The 17,938-nt window shown below is 39.4% G+C and overlaps 1 protein-coding gene across 1 annotated transcript in view; it reads left to right on the plus strand.

Annotated features, from left to right (window-relative positions):
* The window catches only part of LOC109722738 (coiled-coil domain-containing protein SCD2-like), a 32,537-nt gene extending 15,241 nt beyond the window's left edge, over positions 1-17,296 (plus strand). The window contains exons 11-17 of the mRNA XM_020250856.1: positions 11,714-11,830; positions 11,929-12,050; positions 12,309-12,378; positions 13,279-13,317; positions 13,610-13,650; positions 14,224-14,350; positions 17,047-17,296. Coding sequence (XP_020106445.1) covers positions 11,714-11,830; positions 11,929-12,050; positions 12,309-12,378; positions 13,279-13,317; positions 13,610-13,650; positions 14,224-14,350; positions 17,047-17,132 — 602 coding nt within the window. The 3' untranslated portion in view covers positions 17,133-17,296. The remainder of the gene's footprint in view (positions 1-11,713; positions 11,831-11,928; positions 12,051-12,308; positions 12,379-13,278; positions 13,318-13,609; positions 13,651-14,223; positions 14,351-17,046) is intronic.

Raw genomic sequence — 17,938 nt, forward strand, 5'->3', positions numbered from 1 at the left:
GTATACGATTAAGAATGTAGGCAGCAGTTAACAATGCATTTCCCCAAAAAGCGAGAGGCAAATTTGCTTGCGCCATCATTGACCTAATCATGTCAAGCAAGGTGCGATTTCTTCTTTCGCTACGCCATTTTGCTGCGGAGTCCCAGTAATTGTTAGCTATCTGATTATTCCCTTTTCATCACGCAATTCCTTTAATTGTTCAGACATATACTCGCGGCCTCGATTACTTTTTAAGGTTTTAATTTTCATATCTAATTGATTCTCAACCTCATTAATTAACGTCTAAAACAATCCAATGCTTCAGACCTATGGGAGATCAGATAGACATGACCGAATCACGTATGGTCATCTATAAATGTGATGAAATAAGAAGCACCATGTCTTGCCCTCACACTTATTGGGCCACAAATGTCGGAGTAGATCAATTGTAAAGGAAAATTTACCCTAGAAGCTTTATTAAATAATTTTCTGGTTTCTTTTCCTGCTAGACAATGTTCACAAGCGGGCAGATCAACTTTAGTAAGCGAGCTCAACATCCTGTCTCTAACTAATCTAGTCATTCTATTCTGCCTAATATGACCAAGACGAGCATGCCATTTAATAGAAACATTGTAATCATTCTCAACAGAAGATAGCAAAAAAATGAACCACTATTATTATTATTATAATAAATGCCCAAAATTATAAAACCATCTGAAATAAAACCTCTACCGTAATAAATAGTCCTAGAATAAATCTCAACTATATTAATCTCAAAACTAAAATAAAAGCCTCACTAGAGTATAGTAAGAATAGAAAACAAGTTCCGTCGGATTCCTGGAGCATGAAGTACATCATGAAGGTACAAAGTACGACTACTTCGCATGATCAACTTGTACGTGACAACGCCTAATACATCGACACTTGAATCGTTTCCCATGTATACTCTTCTGCTCCCAACAGGCACACGACGGTACTTGACAAATCCTATTCGATCCCTCGCTACGTGGTCTGTTGCTCCCGAGTCTACAATCCACACAGAGAGAGATTCAACAACAAACATGCTAGAAGAAACAAAAGAGCAAGAATCAGGATAAAGGGGTACCTTCTTCGGCTCAGTGCAATCACGAGCAAAGTGTCCCAGCTGGTTGCAATTGTCACGCCTCGGGGTCTCTTTTTATGAAGCCTTTTGAAAAGAGGGACAAATGTGATGCCAATGGATTAGCGGAAAGTGCCTTTTTTTTTTAAACCTTTGACCCAAGGGATGATTGACCCGCCACAAATACAGAGAATTCTCTGTCCACACGAACAGAGTTTTTCTTGCATTTGCATGGCGTCGCACATAGTACAAGTCACAACCACATCCATTCACAATTTACAAACGCAGCAGTACATTACATAAGCCACAAACATTCCATATCTATCAGTTGAAAGTATTTCCCACTCGAAAACTTATTTTGAATCATTAAGATTGCGAAAAGCCGAAAATTCTTTTAAAAACTGTTTCCCACATGGAAACCTTTTATCTTTTAAAAGCAAACTACCACGAGGGGTAGAAAACTATTTGTCATAAATCTATACGATATTTCCAAAACAAGTTTATTTAAGATTCCAAACAACGTCATAGCCAAAATAAACCAAAGCAAAACCAAACCGAACCACAATTATTCTAATTATTCATCAAAAGAAAAGGGTAAGTCTAGAACCAAAGATGCTACCAGGTTGGGACCTCTATGGCTTGCTAGATACGCGCCTCACACCTTGTATCGACTCGTATCTTCAAGATCACCCTAAAATTGGGGGGGGGGGGGGTTGGTTTAGAAACTAACAACGATCTCCCAGTGGGTACCGTAAGCCGATGAGGGCGAGTGTACTTNTGGATTCTTCGATCTTCAATATTCCGCTCCGAACTTCTTCAAGACTCCGACTCGACCCACGAAACTTGCCAACACATAGGACCTAACATTCTAGGGTTTCTAAACAAGAATCATGTAAAACATGAATCTAAAGAGAGAAATATGTTACTAACCTTTTAGAAGCTTCAATTCAAGGTCCAAAATTAGTTAAGGTTGATGTTCTTTCCCTCCACGAGCTCCTACCACGAGCTCAAGGCTTCTCCAATGGTGTAGGTTGCACCAAGAAGCAAAAAGAGGAGATAAAACCATCAAAATCCAAGCAAAATAGAGATCAAATCCAAAGAGGGGAAAAGAGAGGCCCCCCTACCTTCTTCTCCAAAGCTCTCAACTCAGGGGAGGCCCTAAGGGGCGTAGGGTATGTATAGAGAAGCAACAAAAGCAAATACACCCTTGNAGGCCCCCCTACCTTCTTCTCCAAAGCTCTCAACTCAGGGGAGGCCCTAAGGGGCGTAGGGTATGTATAGAGAAGCAACAAAAGCAAATACACCCCTGCAGAATCGCCAGACTACAGTCTGGGCTGTGTATCGGTACACGGGGAAGTGTACCGGTACAGCTCCCCAGAACACGCAGACCCGAGCCTCGGGTTGGCTGGAAAACACTGTGTACCGGTACACATATTCTGTACCGGTACAACCATCAACCTGTACCGGTACAGCCATCAACCTGTACCGGTACACAGCCTTGTTGAGGCCAACCCGAGAGTAGACCAAAATCTAATCTTTTTGGGTTTTGGTGCTACGATAAAAACATCAATTCTCGGGATGCGAACCATAGGTCGGAACACTGTCTACGACCCTCCAAAATAACTGGAAAAACTCAGATCAAACACTCGAACCTCGCAATTTGCAAAAGTCCAGTGTATTCCACATGGGTGGGAGGCTCGGGCTTGCCCCTCTTCCCAGCACCAAAAAGAGAGATAAAGAGAGAGTGGGAGGAAAAAATCGGCCTTCACCTCATTCTCCGGCGACCGGTGGCGGCGGGGCTTGGGTCAAGAGGTCCAAGGAGGAGAGGCCATCTAGGGTTAGGGTTTGTTGGTGTTCCAAAACCTCCAATTTAAATTCTATTCCTCAAAAAAAAAAACTATTCTAGGAGAATAATTGCTTCTAAGTCCTCTGAAGCTCTAACTTCTCAAACCAGTCCCTCTCCTCTGGATTCCTTTCGCAGAAATACCCCTACTCGCAAGATTTCACGCAAAATGATGCACTGATCACATGTAAAAAGCATGAAAATTGTGGAATAAAAGCTCTCTCAGCGATAAAACCTAATTTTCTCGAAAACTATGTGGCAAACATAAAATCTGTCAGCGCCATTGATTCCGGAACAGTCGGACCATCGAAAATGAGCTATTGGATTGCACGAAATGAAGTCCGATACGCATCCGAAGCCAACTACTTTCCTCAGTCGCATTCAGAAACGTAGGTTATTATTTACTTTAAGTGAAAAGTAATAATCGCGTAAAAATTTTATTTTAAATCCTTTTTGCTAAAATTTGATGGATAAGATTAAAATAAAATACACATGATAACATTGAAAAAGATATCAAACATACATAGGAAAAATATCAGTCCTCACAAATCACTAAAGTAAATGCATTAATATAAGAACCTAGTATAATTTTACTTAATCGCACCACTCTTGGTCACAAGGACCTCAGCTTTATAATATAGCAAGTCACCTAAAAGGACTGACATATAACTGCATGCCCGAAAATATAGCGAGGGGCTCACAGGTCGATCAAACTACTCTGCTGGTAAAGAACACTATAGCAGGGGCTAATTCGCTGGTGTACGTGACATGTGTAGCAAGTGCATAGCGGTCACAATGCATAATGCTCAAGTTTCTCATGTTCCATCGATTGACAATCGACAATAAGCTGAGAAACTCCCAACTGGGATAGCAATAAAGACATTGAGCCTAGACACATCTATAATGTCTGAGGAACTATGACTACGTACTTTACGAGTCATACAATAACTGAAAACATAGAGTGTCAATAATGTAAACAGTTAAGCTCTACTATGCCAATAACTGGATTGGAGCACCCACCTAATCCGAAGAAATCAAACACACACTCCACGCTGAGGCATCTAGGCATCACCGTGACCTATGTCAAACACAAAAGGTTGAATAGAAAATTTGCAAGCACTCATAATGTCCGAGCAGCATACCATTGGGAGTATCATATGCTTCTATTTGGACTACAGGGATCATTCCATAGATGGGTATCAACCGACGGCAATATTTTCGGTGTATCGTTTTTTGCCAAATGACCCCAAATCTGACTCTGATTTTTGCATCATTACATGACTAACTCAATTAGCAAACAATATTTGTATAACACCCTAACACTACCCAAAATGCACCAATTTAGGTGTTTGGGCAGCCGCACATGAATTTTGCGACATAGGAGTTATTGGCACCAAACTAGGCCAGAACAGGTTCCAACACATGCTGACTTTGGTGTGGAAACAGTAGGACAATAAACATGTGTTCACTACTGGTTTTAACAAGCAAGGGATCTCCAAAATGAGTCCAACATGGTCTGACACTCGTATGCACAACCGTATGCTATAACGATGGTTTTCTACCCCAAAATGTCCCAAAAGTACCAATTTTCGACACCGGGATAGCAGCATACAACCCCAAAATTAGTCCTGAGAGTTAATTCCACTCGAAAAATGATTCGGATGGGGTCCAAATAGCAATAAGCTCATTTGAGAGCTCCAAACTAACTAATTCATCAAAAAGGCCCGTTTTCGGCTTACCGTTATCGATTTCAGTAACAAAAAGTGTCTGAGGTATATGCTCAACCCAAACATATCCCAAACTCTTAATTCAAAGTGTTCAGATGATGGGTGAATGCTTATGCACTTGCATAGCCAACAGAAAGCGAAAACAAGCTTTTAGAGTCCTGAATAATGTCATTTATGGCTATGGGATAGCACCCACATAGAATCCAACTTTGGTGGACCTTGGCTTACCAAAAGGCAGCTGCAGAGGTTAGACATTGAGCTCTAGCCAGCAAGAGAGTTCTATAGGTGTTCGTTACCAGATCCAACAAGGACTCGTCCACTAAAACCTTCCAACAATGGGTTGGCACTGCCAACTACCTTTTCGGAAAAGAACACTGTTGCGGTGACCAAACCGCTTGTGTACGCGAAATGTTGACGAGCAGTGGCGATCGATGCAAATATACTCAATAGCTGTCGACAAGTAGCCACCAATCAAACCCCTCAGGATATACCAACCGAATAAGTCATCAAACGACCGGAGTCTCAAAAAACTGACAACTAGGTCACAACTAGTGTCACATCATGCACGAGTATAGTAAACAACTACTCTACTTCTAGATCACTATAAACGAGTATAAGAAACGACTAAGTAGAGCAATATGAATCAGGGTCACATGGTGTCAGGCTCAACAACAGCAAGTAATGCAAGAAGTATAGAAAGAGAAGGTGGAAGGAACATCACCGAGCGTGCACCACTAGACCGACTTCGGATCGAAGTACCCACATGTGTCACTGTCACGTCTACCTCTAAAATGCGTAAAACACTTAATCAGACCTATGAAGGGTCCATAGAATCAGAGTCCAATCCTATCGACTCAAAGCACAACACTCACACTCCAAAAAATTTCCAACAAAATCGGTTTCCCAAAAACCGATCTCTGTAACTCTCCAGAAGTCTTGAAAATCACATCGGGATATCGTTGGGACCCACAGAGTGTTTCAAAATGCACCGTGTCACGCCCCGGGGTCCCTTTTAAGTTCCAAAACAAAGCGGAAGGGTTTAAATTTTTTTTAAAAAAAATCTGACCCCTAGGGTATGCCAGATCCGCTACAAATACAGGTGGTCCACTGTTCACACGGATAGAGTCTCCTCTGTATTTGCACGGCGTCGCACAAGTACAAGATGTATAACTAGGATACAACCACTACAAATGATTATACAACATTCATACATTCAGATGTTCATACACCATTCATCACAGATTCATATTCAAAATTTAATCATAAAACAACAACTATTAATTAAAACGTTTCCTACTCGGAAACAGGTTTTGAAATACTAAGTTACAAAAACCACGAGAAAACCTTTTACAATTGTTTCCCACACGGAAACTCTTTTCTTTTAAAACACGCTACCACGAGGGGTAGAAAACCATTTCCACTTCATAGAAATTCACAAATCTTTATTATATTCAGAAAACCAACTGAAATCTTGAACATTCAAACATAATGAAATACTGAACCNCTGACTCATGTCACGAGTCACTTGCTAACCCAAAACACACCAATTTGGGTGTCCTGGTAGCAAACACCAAGTCCCACGTCGAAACAATTATCGTCGGATAATCGTTCTGATCCGGGTTCCCAAAAGTGTCAAATTTGACATTGGAACCCTCTCCCGCTCACCCGTCGTCTTCGAACACTAGAGACGACGTAGGTGACCAGTCAACAAGGCTTAGCACAAATCCTAAGGCATTCCAACATCGTTGGGTGAAACTCGAATCGAAACCGCGTTCCGTTGGTGGATTTTCGCAGAAAAATGCACCAAACTGAGATTCGGTCTTCGCAGAAGGCTCTGGACCTTGGACGATCAGTCCAGAGGTCGCTATCACGATTACATGATGCCCACAACAGCCATAAAGCGACAATGTGCACAAAAACCCCTATCACAAACTTTAATTGCTAAATTGCATGCATATTGAGGAAGTTAGGGTTTTGGACCCGCTTTCCGAGCACCTTCGAGGTCAGTCGAGTTATGGGCTACAGGTCTCGTCGAGGCGAAGGCCGTGCTCACTGTCCGGAGCATCGCAAAATACTGTGGAGCACGTGGGAGCAAGCCGAACTTGAGCGAGGAATGCGCCCCGGGAGCGACAAAGGCAAAACCAATAATCCGACCCTCACCAACAGCAAACTCGGTAAGCACGATGATTAGCGCTCTCCTGGGGTCACCGTGCTCACCTGCGGATATGTCGGAGCCGCCCCGGATCATCGGAATAGTGAAGGCACAAGAAATAAGCCCTAACCAGACTTGTTGGCAGTAGGGAGACTCAGGCCTGGCCGGTAGTGGGTCGGTGGCGCGCGCATCAGCGACAGGAGGATGCGGCCGACGAAAGAGGGTTGGCGTGCGCTAGCCGGTGGCGGGAGGCGGCGGAGGCGACGTGGGATCAACTTGAGCCCGCACGGGTGAGCTTAGGTTTTTGGTTTCTTCTCTGGCCACGGTGAAGGTCGGGACCACCGGGGAAGGGCCGCTGGGCCTCCTTTGGGACTGAGAGGGAGGGGAGAAGACGGTGGATGGCGGCGGCGGCGGTGTAGTGCGGCATGGCCGCACGTGCCCTAAGCAGCTCCAACACTCAGCAGCCGCGGCGGTGGCGCTCAGGGTGGCTACGGCTGGCGGGAGAGGCTCGCCGGAGGTCAAGGACGGCGCCAGATCGGAGCCCGAGGGTGAGGGTGAGCCAGGCCTTGTCCTCGGCAGAGAAAGAGAGGGAGGTGGTGTTGGTAAAGAAGGAGAGGATGAAGATAATGGCAGTGGTGGTGCTTGGCCGGCCGGAACTTGGTTGCCGACGGCCGGGAAGCACGCAGCGCATGCAGAGGAGGGAGGGGAGACGACTAGGGCTCGAGGGGGAGAAGGAGAGCTAGGGTTAGGGTTGTGGATGAAGAAATCCTAGAATGCACCTTATAAAGCATACGCTTTTTCGGGTGTAACACCCTCGGTCCATAGAATTTACAGTCAAGTCCTCCACAGCACGTGTAAAATGCGCGAATGCACTTCCATGTGCGATTTCGCGTGGTTTGGTACATAATTTATAAACGGACTGACCAACGATTCTTGCACTGCTGAACCATGAAAACCACGATTTGTTTCGCCTGATTCGGTCGCAGATTCACGACAAATCCATCCTCTCTCCAACTCCACGTAAATGTCAATACATAAATATATATACACTAGCTTTTATATATATATATATATNGCAAACGGACTGACCAACGATTCTTGCACTGCTGAACCATGAAAACCACGATTTGTTTCGCCTGATTCGGTCGCAGATTCACGACAAATCCATCCTCTCTCCAACTCCACGTAAATGTCAATACATAAATATATATACACTAGCTTTTATATATATATATATATATATATATATATATATATATATATATATATATATATATATATATATAAAATTTAATTGAATTCAAATTCAAATTTGACTATCAAAATAAGGTCTCAGATATTACAGCAATTGAAATAGGTCATCTTCGACTTGACTTTCTTGCCCCCTCGTTTGCTTATCTTTCTTTTGGTGTTCTTTGCGTTCTTAGGCGCAGATCCGCTATGATTTTCAAGTGTTGTAATCCTCTTTCGCTTGAACCCGGATGTTTTGCGGAAGTTTTACTTAGCAGCATTGGCAGCTGGGGTTTTAATAGCCTCAAGGCGCTCTTCCACCAACTCCAGATGCCATGCAACATCCTCAAAAGTTTTAATACTTTCATTATATGTCAAATTTACTAGCATCTGTTCCTATAAATTGGGAAGTGAGTGAATAATAGTTTGGATCGGATGCTCATCAGTCAAGGTGTCGCCAGCCAGCTTTTAACTCGTGAATCATGTTTGACATTATTCTCAGGTGCTGTTTCATGGTTTGATTAGCACGCTTTTTATAACTGTCAAACCGCATAGTCAGATTGCGCAACCTTGTGACCGAAGTCCTACCAAATTTAGTTTTGAGAGCCTCCCACATGTCATATGCAGCCGTATACTGCTCATATTTGCACAAGAGATCATTCTACATACCGCTCAGGAACATGATGCAAGCAATGCGATCCTTTTTAAGCCAATTATTATACGCTTCCATATCTCGGCGAGCCTGGGCACTGTTGCCCTCTGTGCGTTGTTTCATTTTATTACTCAAGTTTTCCAGGATCTCTTGCTCAGTGAGGACATAATGAATTTTACGGTGCCAAATATCATAATGTCGCCATCCAATTTCTCGCCTTTGATCAGATCAGCAACAACTTGTTTGGAGGCCATATTATCTCACTAAGTTCACACAGTGCGTAGAAAAAGATATTTAAAAAATTAGCACATGATACATATATCCAATTTTGTCGCATCTCTAATTAAACAAACTAAAAATTGGATCATAGGTGCGTAAAGGAAAATTTCGCCGTGCTCCTAATCACATCACACACCCTACGTCAATTTTTAATTATTTAATTAAGTTGCACAAAATATTTTGGAGTAAAACATACAATTTACTCTACCAAAATAAAAACTCCCACTTGACATAGCATGCTTAAAAAATACACTATACCATAAGCATTAGTATATATCATAAAGGCATAAAAAAATATCATAATATTTCTATCATATGTCATGAATGCATATTAAACCATCTAATATGCTTAAAAATAAATTATTTTTTTTATTTATTTTTTATAGAAAATTACAATGCAAAAAGCCCAAAGTGCAGGCCTCCTATAGGCCAACATAGCCTGCGGGGCAGTGGGCCTGCGGGCTCGCACGGGTTGTAGGCCTACGGGGCCTCAGGCCTGTGCGACTTGCGGTGCGCGCGGAGACTCGCGTGGCTCATGGGGCAGAGCATATTTTTTTTAAGTCGTCCCTGCAGCATGCACGTAAAAAGTTGTGCAGACCCAAGGGGTAGGCCCGACCCACCATGAGCCTGCGCATCCCGGCGCGGGTATGCCTACATGCGCCCCTCATGCGGAGGTGCAGGTGCACTTCTATGCGCGCCCCAAGTTGCGTGGGGTTCCATCACCATAGGAGTTTTTTTTATAATGGAAAAACATGTAAAATTCAAAACTTTTGAAAGCAGAACTCCAATTCTTACAAGAAATATATCAATGGAAGGCTTGTGAGGAGCTCTATCAAATCACACAAGATTTTATAATGGGATATATACTACACATCAAACAAGCCATCCGCAAAGTTTCGATTTAGGGTTTTGTTTTTCTCATAAAATACAAAACCAAATTAAATCAAACTTTGTAGATTTAACATGCAGCATAAGTACTATAAGATGTGTAAAAATCATGCAATTATATCCATTCTAGAAAAATTCGCCATTAACACCCACATGCATGCAAGAAAAAATCCAAACGATGGTAGATTTAAATCTACGCATGCAATTTTGTTAAAACTTAATCTAGGGCACGAAATCAACCTAATATGACTCTGATACCAATGTAGAACGCAGTAGAAGTATTCTTCATACATTTTGCGGAAGTGACTCGCGCTAGAACGCGATTAGCCTGGATCGTAGAGGTTGATTCACGTGTCCTCGGATTGTCCACGAAGGTCTTCTAACACTCCAAACCCGCAGTAGATCGAACTACGAACGAGCACGATCTCTAATCCACCGTTCTAGACCCTATAGAATAATAGGTTAATGGAGGATGCGGTTTCTCTCTCTAACAAGATGGCTCACAAATTACTTACAAATTTATGAATATTTTTCTTGTATTTTTCTTGTTGTTTTTATAAGAGAATAGCCCATATATTTTAAGGGATCCCCAAACCCCAATAGGCAAGTAAGAGATTAGGCCGAATTGGTTTATAATTAGGCTAAATTACAGAACACCCCTCTGTAATAATCCGCTTTTTCACTTTCCCCCCCTGACATTTAAAAACCTACACTTTGCCCCCCTGTAAATGAAAAATGTTCACAGGGGGGGTTACGGTGTGTAAAATAACCATTTTGCCCCTCGCCATTGTCGTTTTCTTCCCCATCTTCCTCAGCCGCCCCTTTGTTCGGCCGCGATTCCCACTTCAATTGTCCGCGATATCTCTCCATTTCCTTCTCCACCTGCTCCCCTTCTCTTCCTGCACCCTCGCCGCCCTCGATTTCGGCAACAATAGGAGAAAATCGAGGTGGGCGACAGTAGGGGAAGGGCAAAGAAGGCGAAGGCGAGGCGGCGGAGGACGGCGAAGGGGATGTGGGTGAGGGCGAGGCAGTGGAGGACGGCGAGGCGGCTAGGCGGCGAGGCGGCGGCTAGGTGGCGAGCCGGAGGGAGGCGAAGCAACATGGAGATGGCGGAGGGGTATTTTCGGCATAAAAATATATTTTTTAATAGAACCCTAACGGAACCCTAACGGTAGGGGGTGAAGTGCACATTTTTTATTTTACAGGGGGGCAAAGTGTAGGTTTTTAAATGTCAGGGAGGGAAAGTGAAAAAGCGGATTATTACAAGGGGGTTTTCTGTAATTTAGCCTTATAATTATTATCCTAATATGGCTAGAATATATCTCTAATTAGTTTTCCAATTTAAAAATGAGATTTAGTTTAGTCCAATCAGACAACATAATAACCGTCGGATCGAGTCCGATCATGGGTGCACCGGATTGGGTTTAACCAAATGCCAACATATAATTATTGCAAGGAGAAACGTCCACTTGAATGCATGGACATTGACCGCATGGAATGTCCGCAATTGATGTGGCCATTCTTTAATTAAATAATTTTAAAATAATAATAAAAATAAATAAAGTAAATAAATATTATATAGACAAAAAATAATAGAGTTATACTAAATAAATAAAGTTAAACATAAAATTTCGGATTTTCGCCAACGTAAAGGACTTTGGTAGACCCAGTGCACCGTGAACCAACTTTCATATTCATGTCTCTTTTGCATTTAGAAATTTTATGGGCCAAATAAATAGAAGACATATATCCAATAAAAAGATGGGGGCTATAATTGACGGCATCTTTGCACATTTTCAGTGTTTTCTATTTGATGAACTTCCAGCTATGCTACTTTTTCATTATTGTGTCTTCTATATTGCAGGGATCTATCCAGATATTGCTGCATCAAAGCATGAACATTGGTCGTCACTCGCTCCTCTTCCTTTTGAAGTTGTCACTTCTGCCGGACAAATAGCTAAAGAAGAAGCTTCTCGTAAGGGTTAGTCATAAATCTTCTCTATCATTCTCATTTTAATACTAAATTTGATTTTGGACGCTCTTTCTTTTGCCACATCTAAATCTTAATGCTATAAATAGGTAACGAGGTATCTAAGGAAAGGAACAAACTTGTTAGTGACTTCAATGAAATAACTGGCAAAGGGAATATAGAAAGTATGCTCTCTGTTGAGAAAGGATTAAGGGAACTTGCTTCATTGAAGGTGTTTTGTTCTCTTCATATCTTATTGGTTCTTTCCTTCTTTCTCCATTCTTTTTTTGATAGCTTCTTTCAATAAGTCGATCCATCTAATTGTAATTCCATACAGTTATTTCTCCTTTAATTCTACTTTTTTTTCGCTAGGTTCTTTTGATATGTTTATCCATCTTTTTATTCCACATACATGGTAGCTTTCTCATAATTCCATTAGCAATTCTTACACGTTTCCCTGTTCTTACATAAGATTGGTAATTGCTTAAAGGTTGAGGATGCTGTTGTACTTGCGTTAGCTCAACATCAACGTCTCAATTTATTGCGGGAATATGCTTCAGGTTTGATCTATAATATCTATTTTTGTAATCCATATGGATCTTATAGAATGAAAGCGTGGTGCTTACCAATATCTATTTAGGGTACTTATTTTGTTATTGCTAATAGTCTTCGATTTAATCAGCTCAACAATTTTATTCCAAGGATTTAAGTGCCCATCTACAAGGGGCGTATCTATTGTTCTTATCATGCCAACGAGATATCGGCATGATACAGATTTCGTGCCGATGATACAACTCAAAGCCCTCTATTCTTTAAATTAGTAAGTAATTTTCTTAATAAAGTTTAAAAGATTTGATAAAAATACATAATAAACACTTAGAATATTTTGTTACTAACGAAAATAAATATTTCATGCTATTATGTGTTGGCACACATGAATTTTTTGTGACCGGCATGCATTGGCACGGCCCGGCACGCATCGTGCCGTACCATGCCGGCAAGTTTTCGCCACGAATCCGTGCCATAGCACTTAAATCCTTGCTTTGTTCTTTTCTTTTATTTTTTTTTTTTTACTTAATTAAATATAGGGCTTGTCCTTAAAATTTTCTCCGTTTGAAAAGCCTCTCATTTATCTTTTGTGTGTTGCATTATTATTTATAGATTTATCTATTTCATGTTCAAATAGTTTTCCTAATTTGTTTACCTCAAAAGAAAAAAGTTTTCGTAATTCATGCAGTAGAGAAATCATTATTTCTAAGTTGTGATTTTGTATGAACCGAGAAACTTGCTTGTCATAGTTTTTTTTATTATTGTTTTTTTTGAGTGATTCATCATGTTTCTTAATTTATAGAAGAGCTAAGCATTATCATCCGTTAATGTATGCTCGATCTATGTGGTGGTGTCTAACAGCAACTAATTAACACAATCTTTATTTGTATTTTTTATCTTATCATATGCAGATTACAAACTTGGTGATCTGAAGTTCATGGAGGCGCTTGGTACCTATGTTCTTTCTGTATTTTACTTCAAGATTTTTAACTCCTTTTCCTCTTTATTTGTTCGAGAATATTATCTTTTCTCTTCAATGTTAAATATCTTTTTACTTGCATCACTCTATGAGAATATTATCTTTTCTTTTCAATGTTAAATATCTTTTTACTTGCATCACTCTATCACCTTCTAGCTACCTTAATTTTTCCTTTTTTGGTTTGATTTTCTGCATATTTCTCCACTTGATACACTTTATAATGAATGGGACTTGATATTATATTGGAATGTCTATTTTGACAGAGCTAAGCAAGGAGGAGGCTGAAGATGTTTTATTTAAGCAGGTTTTTCTTCGGAAACTCCTAAAGCCACAATTAAGGAACAAAAAAGAAAGGAAGAAAGAAAAATAAAAGACGGAAACAATGCGAGGAATCATGCAATTGGTGATTTATATTCACTTGAATTTTCAAGTTCTAGTTCTTTGTCATTATCATGACCTGTTGTTGTCACATATATCCACACATACTAACATAGGGACATCAATTATTTGTAATTTATGTACACACATGTTGACATTCTAATTGGGCTTTTAATTCTTGTTTGATTGATCATATCTCAGGGGCGACCTATTTGATCCTACTTCTCTTTTTACTACTAGCAACATCAATCCCGGGGCTAGATGTGTGACATAAAGCCTCTTCAGTCCTACACATTAGGCTAGGTCAAGTCTTGAAGTGCAGCAAATTTAAATGCCCATAAGATTGGGTTCTAGTCCGATTAATGATTACAATTTTACACTTACAAGTGCATTTCCTTTTTCTTTTTCTTTTTTTTTTTACATATTTTTGTTTATGGGCTTTTGTTTTTATACTCCTTACTACTATATGAACAGTCATGGCTTTTGCTTATATGAACAGTCATGGCTTGTGTATTTCTGGGGAAGAGCTAAACAACATGGCGTGGAAGAAGAAATTGCGGAAGAGAGGTCACAATTTTGGATCGATCACCTCGGTCAGCAACCGAGCTTACATGATGCTATCGATGGTATGATCTTCTTCACTCTTATTTCCGTCCAGGCTAGTGTATGCAAGTTTCTTTTCTTTTCATTTATTTTTTTTTAAAAAAAAACTTAATAGGAATAGGGGGCTTGGCTCCTTACACCTGTATTTTGAATCCCTGCATGATCCCACTAAATGCCTTATCACTAAGAATCACATTGACTTGGTGGATGTAATATTTCTAAAGTCGCTCCCTTATCAAGCATTCTATGAATTTTGCTTCAGAGAGTGTGCACTTCATCTATCTTGGAAATTCTTGGAGATAGTTCGTTAGGTATGTATTCTAGTATAAATGCACAGGAGCCATCAAAGAAATTCTTGGAGATAGTTCCTTAAGTATGTGTTCTAGCATAAATGCACAGGAGCCATCTAAACTTTCATTCATTTGCAATTATATGATTCTAAACTTTTAAAAGTTGATGTTTGACACCCAAAGTTTTGGATTGTTGCAATTAACCTTGTACACTAATTAATTGCCTGTTTAAAGCAATAGACATTAGCCCGGTGATCAGGGGAAACTAAAGACTGCATGCCAACGATATTGATGTCTTCTGGATGCCAAAAATCACAATTCTCACATTTATTTTTTAAGAAAAATTATCTTTTTTACTATAAGATTGAAGTTTGATGTCAAGAAGGCCTTTCTATACTGCTGTCATGTGTGCTTTATTTTCCTTGGTCATTTGGCAAATGTCAGCCACCCTAGATTGATGGAACAAAGAATTATGTGTCACGAACACTCCTATAAGCCTCTCGTGTTGGACACAAACACACCATGGACGCAAGTTCGATGCGGGTCCATAGTGCATCCCGTTATCTCTCTCTCTCTCTCTCTCTACACACACACGCACACACACACACACACACACACATATATATATATATATAGTTGGGCTGGAATACTGTTGATAACAAAAGGGTTTTTTTTGCTATTAAGTTTTTAATCTTTGGATGAAAAATTGTATGGTTAGGATGATATCAGTTCCTTAGGGTTGAGTGGTCCCCACTGGGTTATAATATTTAATCCAATGGTTAGAAATGATAAAAGGAATTGATCCAAAGGCTAAAAACTTGATAGCAAAGAGGACCTTTTGCTATCAATCGTATTCTAGCCCAACTCTATATATATATCATACTATATATATATATATATTAATAAGAATATATATAGATATATATAGATCCGGCTGGGTACTACGATAGCACAAGGATTTGGTCCCTATTGAGTTTGTACATTAGTATTTAACCCTTTATTATTTTTACCGTTAGATTATACGTTCAAACCAACCACTCCCCTCAACTTAGGGGCCCAATCATCCTAATCACCATTGCTCTCAATCAAAGAGGCAAAAAACAATAGCACATAAGCTTGGTGCTATTTGATAGTATTCCAGCCTACTTCTATATATATATATATTATATATATATAATTTGTTTTTTTTCTATACATATATAATGTAAGATAAGAAAATATTTTGACTTTTTGTTGTGTATATAAACTTTTTTTGGACAATATATATAAATTATGAATGGTGGTTATGTTCTTTCCTAAAAAATATGCAAACTATCAATGAAAATTTTATTAACTTTCATGCGCATGAGAAATATAACAATTTTTAGCAAAATTAATATTTTGTATATAATATATTATATTAATAATATTATATTTTACTGTCCATGCTGTGTGTCTATGTCCTAATTTTTTGGAAGTTGCGAGTCGTTGTATCTGAGTTGTGTCGTATTTTATATCCCGTGTTCGTGTCCGTGATGCCTAGATATAAACCTAGTTTGTTAATTTAATTTTTAAAATTTAGATGACTTTGCAAAATGGGCTAAAGTCAGATGATTTTTGGCGTAAGAAACCTGTTGCAGTAAACTGTTGCAAAATCTGAAGTTCAGATGGTTCTGTGTTGTTCTACCTGGGTACTAGCTATTACAACAGTGTTCTTACTCCAAAAAGCAATGATCGAATGTTTTGCACAAAATAATTATTCAACGATTTTGGTAGGGTACGAATCTGAAATGAACTTGTAGGTCCTAGCGTTTGTTTGGTCGTGCTCTAGAGTGTAGTATTTTTAACTAAAGTCACAAAGTATTATTTGAGTATTGCTATTAGAAGAACCACTATATTAAAGTATCCTCAGCAGCTTTTGCGTGCAAAAGACAACTCTAATTCAGAGCATCTCTACTTTTGGGGTGCAGAATATCTTTTAAATTTGCATTGTAGCATAAACTCCAGTCTGGACATAGAAGAGGGTCAGACCGAAGCTTTTGCTACAGCGGAAAGCTCTTACAAGATTTTGACTTCCCAACGTATATAGAGGTTTTGATTTAGAACTTACGGTTACGCTACAAAGAAGACCTGTTTGAACAATAATATAATAATACTTGTTTATAATTGAACTATTCACACAGCACTTCATCGAATATTTCTTAGTCCCAGAACAGGGCGATGTTAGAAGCACAGTATCAAATAGGATATTTATCAATACTTTTCTGAATTGGTCTATTCTTGCAGTGCTTTTGGAAAAGCTTTTGCTAAGCTAAAAGGCCCTACGTCAAGTTTTTTTTTCTCTCTCTCTCTCTCTCTCTGTATATTTTTTAACCGACCAAAACTTCTATTATAGATTCTTTTAATCGATTAATTGATATAATCTCCCAAATTACACTTTGTTATTTCAGTGGAGAGAGGGTTGATAGAGCTGAAGAAGCTGGGCATTGAGCATTTGTTGTGGGAAGCCTCTCGTAGGGACGTCGATACCAACTGAAGCTCGCCAAAGCATGCAGAAGACAACAATTAATTAGCTGTATAAATGACGGTAAGCACTTGCAGGGTGATATTATTAACAGAGCTAAATTCATTCGAGCATATTCATCTGAGTCTGTCAATCAATTATTCAAATCATTTAGTTTGGGAAGTGATATTAGCAAATACATTTTTGATAGGGGCATTATTAGATTTGCTTAAAATATGATCCAATTTGGTAAGTGAATCTATATTTGCCAAAGTTAAAAATTGAATCTATCTGGTAATATTAAAGTTAGCTTTGTTAATAAAAATTATATCACCCTTTCTAATAAGTTGAAAAGGTTATTTTTAGACTCTCTATTATTATTCATTCGGAGTGGTGGGGATTCATTGACATGTAAATAATTTGTTTCCCCTGCTTTTTTTTCTCTTTTTTTTTTTCCCACTGATTGCATATTTATAACCTGATCAGGATGTAGTGTTATTTTGGACTGAAATTTATTAAGTAGATTGTCACTCGCCGTGGTCTCTTTGTAAAGTTTTTTTAAGGAAAAAGACCAGTTTAAAAGTAAGCCAGCAGAAAAATACCTTTTTTTTTTTTGGAATACAAATTTGCCATGAGTCAGAGCAGACTCGCCACAAATACAGACTGTTTTTCTGTCCACTAGGACAGTCTCTCCTTTATTTCTATGGCGTACCACTACGAGAATTGTTGCAACACTAACATTTGATCACACAATCAACATCCACGATGCAGATGCTCACAATAATCAAATAGCTAGCTATTATTGAGATGATGCATGCTCTAAGCACTTCTTAGGCGAA

The sequence above is a fragment of the Ananas comosus genome, linkage group 17 (genome assembly GCF_001540865.1).
Source record: "Ananas comosus cultivar F153 linkage group 17, ASM154086v1, whole genome shotgun sequence".
NCBI classification, from domain to species: Eukaryota; Viridiplantae; Streptophyta; class Magnoliopsida; order Poales; family Bromeliaceae; genus Ananas; species Ananas comosus.